The sequence below is a fragment of the Paramisgurnus dabryanus genome, chromosome 4, assembly GCF_030506205.2.
Source record: "Paramisgurnus dabryanus chromosome 4, PD_genome_1.1, whole genome shotgun sequence".
Taxonomy (NCBI): domain Eukaryota; kingdom Metazoa; phylum Chordata; class Actinopteri; order Cypriniformes; family Cobitidae; genus Paramisgurnus; species Paramisgurnus dabryanus.
This window is the reverse complement of record NC_133340.1, coordinates 15,537,513-15,545,317: the sequence shown is the minus strand read 5'-3', so window position 1 is coordinate 15,545,317 and position 7,805 is coordinate 15,537,513. Positions and strand designations below refer to the sequence as shown.

The 7,805-nt window shown below is 37.2% G+C and overlaps 1 protein-coding gene across 3 annotated transcripts; it reads left to right on the top strand.

Moving 5' to 3' along the window:
- Nucleotides 1-532: 532 nt before the first annotated feature.
- poll (polymerase (DNA directed), lambda) lies at nucleotides 533-7,598 on the top strand. 3 transcript variants are annotated; one of them, XM_065265424.2, is made up of 9 exons: nucleotides 533-689; nucleotides 2,351-2,476; nucleotides 2,685-2,979; nucleotides 3,351-3,459; nucleotides 3,535-3,849; nucleotides 4,319-4,492; nucleotides 4,931-5,059; nucleotides 5,748-5,916; nucleotides 6,370-7,598. In XM_065265424.2, the coding sequence occupies exons 2-9, from the start codon at nucleotides 2,368-2,370 to the stop codon at nucleotides 6,729-6,731; spliced, it is 1,662 nt and encodes a 553-aa protein (XP_065121496.1). In that variant the 5' UTR covers nucleotides 533-689; nucleotides 2,351-2,367; the 3' UTR covers nucleotides 6,732-7,598. The 3 variants fall into 3 exon arrangements, with proteins under 3 accessions (XP_065121496.1, XP_065121497.1, XP_073670363.1); XM_065265425.2 differs by lacking the exon at nucleotides 3,535-3,849; XM_073814262.1 differs by lacking the exon at nucleotides 533-689 and having other exon boundaries at nucleotides 2,367-2,476; nucleotides 2,765-2,979.
- Nucleotides 7,599-7,805: the final 207 nt, after the last annotated feature.

Here is a 7,805-nt window from a genome sequence, read left to right as displayed (position 1 = left end):
AGATGCCACGTCTCTCAGGTTAGGCTATGGCAGATTTCTAAACCAATAGCATCATCTAGTGGGGCCTCAATATACTACTGGCAAATAAGGAATAGTTCACCCAAAAATGAAAATTCTGTCATAACTTTTTCACTCTCATGTTGTTACAAACCTGTATACATTTAATTTTTCTGATGAACACGAGGAAAGATATTTTGAGGAAGGTTTGTAACAAATCACAAGCCCCATTTACTCCCATAGTACTAAAAAATACTATGGAAGTGAATAGGGCTCATGATGAACGAATTGGTTACAAACATTCCTTAAAATATCTTGTCTTGTGTTTATCAAAACCAACAAATGTATAAATTAAATGATGACAAAATTTTCATTTTTTTGGTGAACTATTAATTTAATGATTTATTACTGGCTCAGATGCAACATATAGATTTAAAGAGTGCACAGGAACCATCAAGGGTTTACCAAATATTATTTAAGTTTTTGAGAGATACATATCTGATAAACAGAATTTTTTAACTGGAAGTATTTCCCTTTCCCTTCTCTTTAGTATTCATACTCCATCCCAGTAGGTGGCGGAAATTCACCAAAAGCTGGTTTGCCAACCGCCATTAAACGTAAAAGAAAAATAAGAACGCGGAAGTTGTTCGTTCAAAATAAAACTGGTGTGTTCCCCAGAGAAGCTGTGTTGGGTATGTAGAGGGTGTTTTTACACATTACATTTTTTGATTAAAATAGATGTAATATTTAATGTATGTTTTAATACAGTCACATATTTTGCTTATGCACGTCGATCCTTTTAAACGTTTCATAGCAGAAACGGGTTGAAATTTGGTTTCAGTCTGTTCTTCGGAAGTCTCGTATTAAATGCGACATGAATGACAGATCCAAGATGATATCACCCAACGGTAATTCGACCACTCCTACTGTTGATGATTATTATGGCTGGATTGAATGATCTACTGCACGCTCGTGCGCCGCATGAAAATCGAATACCGATAGTAAAAGGAACCATTGAAAGAGAATTTACTGCAAATTAGTCTCCTCCTCAACTCAACCAAGCATAAGGCAGCCAAAGATAACCTACGATAGTTTTCTAACAGTGGCAGAAATTCGACATGATCAACGCACAGTGTGCTATTTGTTTACTGGTAGCGCATGCTGCTGACATTGCGCTAACATGCGTCACACAGCCTATGATTTAATTGTTTCCTCATCGTTCGGTCTACATCAGTGTTCTTCACATCCAACCCTGGAAGTTTTATTATTAATCAAACACCTACTTGTGATTTTCTAGTGATCATGAAGACAATGATTAGCTTGCTCAGGTGTGTTTGATTAAGGTTGGAGCTAAACTTTGCAGGGCACCAGCTCTCCAGGGTTGGATGTGAAGAATTCTGGTCTACATACTTCTCGAACCCAAGTTTAAACTATCCATGTTGCACAGTGTCTTACAGGAGTTCAAAAATCCTGCAGTGTATCCCAGGCTTTCGGAACAGAGTTGTGTCAACAGAAGCCCAATTAGCTCAACTGCCACGTCATTCATGGAGACTTCAGTTAGTTCCTGGAAGTTTATTGAAATACATTGAGCTAGAGGCAAAGAGCTGTGATTTTTCTTAATTTATAGACAAGAAATTAATTTATTTACAATATGTCATACCAATATATTTAGGTAGTATTTTTATGTAGTTACCAGTGGCGGCTCGTGACAGCTCACCCGAGGGGAGCAAATTCAAAATATGTTCAGAGTGTCATGTGTGTTGCTTGTGTTTTCAAAATATGTGTTTGTTGCGTCATGTGAACCATGTGCACCACGTGTTTTGTCCAAATAAGTGCCTGCCGGACACATGTCAAATCTGTTTATGATAAAAGAGACGCTCACGTTAACAAAATACACGCAAGATACTCCCTTAACAGTAAACTCTGGTTACGCATGAAATTATCTGGCAAATGCAAGTGTCCCTTTTATCATAAACCCTTTAGACGCGTCTGCAGCAGGCACTTATTTTGACAAGACACGTGATGCACATAGGTGATGCGCAGAACACATATTTTGAAGTTACGAACCACACACATGACAGGCTACATAAATGTTCGGATGAACATCGCATTGAGCGCCCTCGAAAAAAGAAGTCACTGGCCACTACTGGTAGTAACAAAATCATGTATTTGCGTGTGCAAAAGATGTGAAATGTGTGATCGGAACTCTTAACGCCTTCCAGATCATAATTGGGGAGATCTGATCATCTTGGATGTGTCATTTGATTTCGGAGTTACACGTTGTACGAATGTACAAAGAATGTTTGATATGTATCTGAAGATTCTACTGAATGGGATGTTTGTTTTTTTAAAGGACTTTCCCTGACCGGAATGGAGGGTCACGGTATCCTAAAAGCCTTCCCGAAAGTAAAAAGAAGAAGGCCAGATGAGGCAAAGGACGCACCTTCTCCTAAGAGGGCACCTGCTGAACCAATAACAGGTATAACATATACTGGAATATACACTTGTTGAAGGCAGCAAAGTCTACTTGATAGAATATCATATTGTTCTGATAGAAATGTAAAAAGCCTACATCTACTGCAACTATAGTATTAGTATAGTGCTTCCCCCTATTCTGCATCATTTACATTTACTACACAGTCTTATCATTATTATAAACACTATTTATATTGTCGTCTTTTTCTTAGATACAATTTTTAAGGGAGCCACAGTTTACATAGTCCCTGCTGGTATAGGGAAAACCAGATGTGACATATTTCATCGACAGATCATCCAAAATGGAGGACAGTCAGTGTCCATATTCTCTCCCAGTTGCACACACGTGGTGGTAGACGATTCTGTCGATTGTAAAAGAGCTTTGAGGCTTTTAAAAGTGGAAAAGATGCCCCCTGATGTTCAGCTGGTGAAATGCACTTGGTTGAGTGCCTGCATCAGTGAAAAAAGATTATTAGAGTCTGAAGACTACAGTCTCCTTCTTAAGAGGTAAGACACTTTTAAGTTTGTGCAAATATATTGCAACCTGTCCAATGCCAATGGATTGTGTAACACAAATCGAATCTGAATATGCATTTTTAAATCACAAACATTTTAATAGAAATTTCCAGCCTCCAAGCTGTATAATGACTTTGGATAACCTTACCTTACATTTTTTATCAGATTTGGGTGTTTATATTTTATTTCATAGTATGGAAAAGAACATTGTGAACATTCTGCACCATCTGCATTGTGGTCAGGAAGAACAATAATGTTAGTTTTTGAATTACTGAGAATGAATAAATGAAGATTTTGGGAAGAAAAAGTATTTAATGAGCGTATCTCCTCTGGTTAAACTCTTGTCTCTGTTCTTTCCTCAGTCTCCCAACTGCTCCTGCTCTGGAGTCAGAAGAGACCGAGATTGCACAAGTGTTGGAGGAAGCACCACAGGATCCTTTGGTTCCAACTCAAGTGGATATTACAGAGAGGGTACTAAAAAGTTCTTCAATTTATTTTGTATTTATTTTACCCTTCACAAAGCATTTCAGATGACCTGTTTCGCAGGTGGCTGACATTCAGGAAGACCACAATGAGGAAGATGGGGTGTCTCAGAAGGACCTGGAAGCTTTGATCAGTGGCATTCACCCATCTGATAGCAACGAAAGCCAGAGTTTGTCAGAGCAACCAGTTTTGTCTGAAAAGTGGGTTTGTGGCCAGCCATCCACAAGTAAAGGGGAGAACCATAACAAGCACATTACTGACAAACTGGAGCCACTGGCTAAAGCCTATACACACACAGGCGATAAATGGAGAGCTCTGGGCTACTCTAAAGCAATTAATGCTCTTAAGAGCTATAGTAAGCCCATAACTACATACGAGGTCAGTTCAAATTTCCCTTTAACTAAACCTTTTCTTTAAGACATTTTTTTTCTTTTAAGCTTTTTCGTACACGTAAATCGATGCTAATTTACGTAGTTTCAGACACATAACTGCCAAGTCCCGTTTCACATTGCATACATGAACTGTGCATTTGCAGCACTGTTTTTTTTTTTTTTGTGCTGATGATGTAATTGGTTGCATGTGTAACAGTGCAAACCAAGCCGATTTAAAGCCATGAAAATTAGGTGTCTTTGGAAAACTCAAATATTATGGAGAAAATACTCTGCAATGGTGTGGAATGATGAATTTGCACATGGGTTTTCCTTAAGCATATAATAGAACACCATATAGGCAAATAAACAACAATAAAAATGTTTATATAATAGTTCAAAACCATGCAAAATTGTCATTAAAACCTGTTTTTATTTACACGGACATGCTTTTTTGCTCACTGTATGTCTATTTACAGGAAGCATGTAAGATTCCAGGCATTGGGAAACGCATGGCAGACAAGATTAAGGAAATCATGGAAAGTGGGCACCTGCGCAAACTGGACCACATCGGGGAGGAAGTGCCTGTTCTTGAAATGTTCACTAATATTTGGGGTGCAGGAGCAAAGACTGCTCAGATGTGGTATCAGCAGGTAAGACTGTTGAATGTTTACAAAAGTGGATTGCAGTTAAATGCTTAATTTGTGTTTAACTTCTTTACATTTTTATGGATGCCACTGGAATGTAACAGAAAGATTGTGTAATCTGAAGCATGCAGGCTGCTGTAAGCAGTGTTTTAATACTTCAAAATAAATGTTCCTTCTAGTTACCAGTGAGAAAACATCTCTGGGAGAATAGTAGACACTACAACAAAGATTTTGACTATGACCCAGATGTCTTATCATTGCCTCAATCCGTAAGATATAAACAGTAAAAAGAATAGTGTTTAGGAAACCTGTGAGGAAACAGTCAATCATTTGCACTTTGCTTTGTCCTGCAATTGCTAACAGGAGCTTTGGAAATTATTTAGTCATATTAAACAGCAATAATTTTATTTAATGAGCTTAACAGGATGATGTTTCTGTTTAAAGGGTTTTCGCACATTAAAGGACATCCGTACTAAGGCAGTTTTGAATCAAACACTAAGGATCGGACTAAAACACTATGATGATCTCCTTGAGCGGATGCCGAGGAGTGAAGCAGCAGCTATTGAAAAAACGGTTTGTACAGGCCTTATTTAAAAAAAAAATTATAAACAAACAATTTTGAAAAGGTTTCTTACATGTACAAATACAGTTCTGAAAAAAAAAAAGAAGTTACCACTTTAAGATTATTTTCAGTTTTTCAATATTTACTATAAAGAGGTATCCGTTTAAGTATCACTATCATTTTTGTTGCATAGTGTCATCTACCGACAACATTTTTGACAAATTCCTAATAAAAATATTTGAATACTACTAATGCAATATTAGTAAATTAATACTAATGTTTTAACGTATATTTTAGAAATAGTTCAAAAATGAATATTTGATGGAATAACTCCCATGTTTAATCACATATTATTTCATGTGTCCTATCATGCTCTCAGTCTTTTACATTGCTGTTGGGTGACTTTATCACTCCTAAGGTTTGCTTTTGTTGGAATTCAACAGACACTGCACTGAAATGATCACAATACATGTAGAAGTTATGATTTAAGGCAAAACTGAAGTTATCTCTTAATTTTTTTTCAGAGTGGTATATAAATTACTAAGAATATATCTTTAAAGCATGCAATATGCTATTTCTATAATTTCTTTGTTTTTGAATGGTTTTTGCTTTGTTATTTTATCTAAATAATGGCATGTTACTCCTGAGAGTTTCTTACGATATCAAGTTATTAATTTTTTTTCGTTTTTTTTTTTAAAGGTAAAGGAGGCAGCCCACAATGTGGATGAACAGCTGGTGGTTTTTGCGTGTGGTTCATACCGCAGGGGGAAGACCACGTGTGGAGATGTAGATGTTCTTATCACTCATCCTGATGGAGAATCACACAAGGGAGTTTTCAGCAAGCTGTTGCATCTTCTTCATCAGACTGGTATGCTATTTTCCAGTAAATAAAAAGAGACTTTCTTCTACAGGGTGTTATGAAAAGACTGCTTATTGGAGCTCAAGATTTGGCAATTTAGGTCAGGTCATTGGTCTGTTACAACTACTGTTACCAAATAAACTCAACTTTAACTTTTTGTAACAGTAGCTAAACCAAAGTTTACAATGCACATTCAATCACAACATGATATTGCCATTTAAAGAGCCCCTATTATGTTGCTAAAAATAACATTTTTATTTTGTTTTTGATGTTATGCAATGTGTTCACCTGTTTTGTTTTTTTGGCTAATGCCATATGTAATATGTTGTGTGGTTGTGGTGCTATAGCCAAATAAATAAGACGACGTATTTATTACTAAAACTTTGCCATGTTGTATTTACAAGAAGTTTGCTCTTTCAGCTCTCGAGACATATTTACTGTTATTTGTATTTCCCAACTCAGGTTTTCTGACTGATGACCTTGTTAGCCATGAGGAGAATGGTGAGCAAAAGAAGTACATGGGTATCTGTCGGCTTCCTGGCCCTTTACAGCGCCACAGGCGCTTGGACATCATTGTGGTGCCCTATGCTGAGTTTGCATGTGCTCTTCTGTACTTTACTGGCTCTGCCCACTTCAACCGATCAATGAGAGCATTGGCTAAGACCAAGGGCATGAGCCTCTCTGAGCACTCACTGAACTGTCACGTTGTGCGGCAACGTGGTGTGAAGCTGGTGGCGGGTACACCATTGCACACTCCAACAGAGAAAGATGTTTTCAAACAACTTGGCGTACCCTACAGAGAACCACATGAGCGAGACTGGTGATGATGCTGAATTCAGATGAATTAAATTTGACTGCTGATTTTAACAAAATGCATCATGCACTGATTTTGTCTATATACAAATCTTATCATGAATGAATGTTCTTAAAGGATTGATTAGATTTTTCATTAAAGTTTGTGTAAAGTCATTTTTGAGAACTGTTTCTACATTATAAATGTTAGAAATGTATTGCTGAAACACGTCACAAAGCCTGTGAACTATGTAGTACTGAATTGTGGAGTTACAAATATGCATTCAGGTTGTAGTGTATTTAAAAGTTGAGAGAGATGGCAGACAAAGAGCATAAAACCAAAGAGGCGAAACATGCTTTTCTGAGTCATTTGGTGGCATTGTAAGATAAAAAATATAGGAATGTATTACTTGGTCACAACCCCATATGCTGATAGTGATCAAAGACTATTGTCACAGCTGTTTATCCAATACAGTGGGGGTTAAAGGTGGTGTTCTGATTGGTCAGTTTGAATGTATTATGTTGGTTTTGGTCAAGTACATTGGGGGTTAAAGGTGATCTTCTGATTGGTCAATTTGAATGTATCAAGTTAGGTTTAGACACATGGTCAAGGGAAAGAGGATATAGGTCAAGTTTTTTATGAGCTCTGGGCTTTGGCTTTTGCATTGGCCTTTTCCCTTTCCTTTCTTCTTCACTGGGGTTCAGGCCATTAGGCCTAGGTGCCAGTTCTCTTTCTTCTAAACTTTCTTTCTTTCTCTGTTCTCTATCTTATCAGGTAATATCTCACATACATTGGAAACAGTCAATTGTTTGTATTATTATTTACCATTTCATATATTTATAGTGTAACCATTTCAACTGTAACTTTAAGTCAGTACTGTTATTAAACCTTTTCATTTACAAATGTGTTGCTTAGTGTGGATTTAGTGTTAACACTTAAACGCTCCATATTGCAATACAATATATTCATACTCTAGCAACGCTCTCAGACATATTGTGTCAGAAACCCGGCAACGATTGCAGTTTTGTTCTCCTTCCGAAACCTGAGATCCCTTACAGCGCTTTGGTTGTGTGGCCACCATTTTGGGGTGAAAATGCTAACTGGA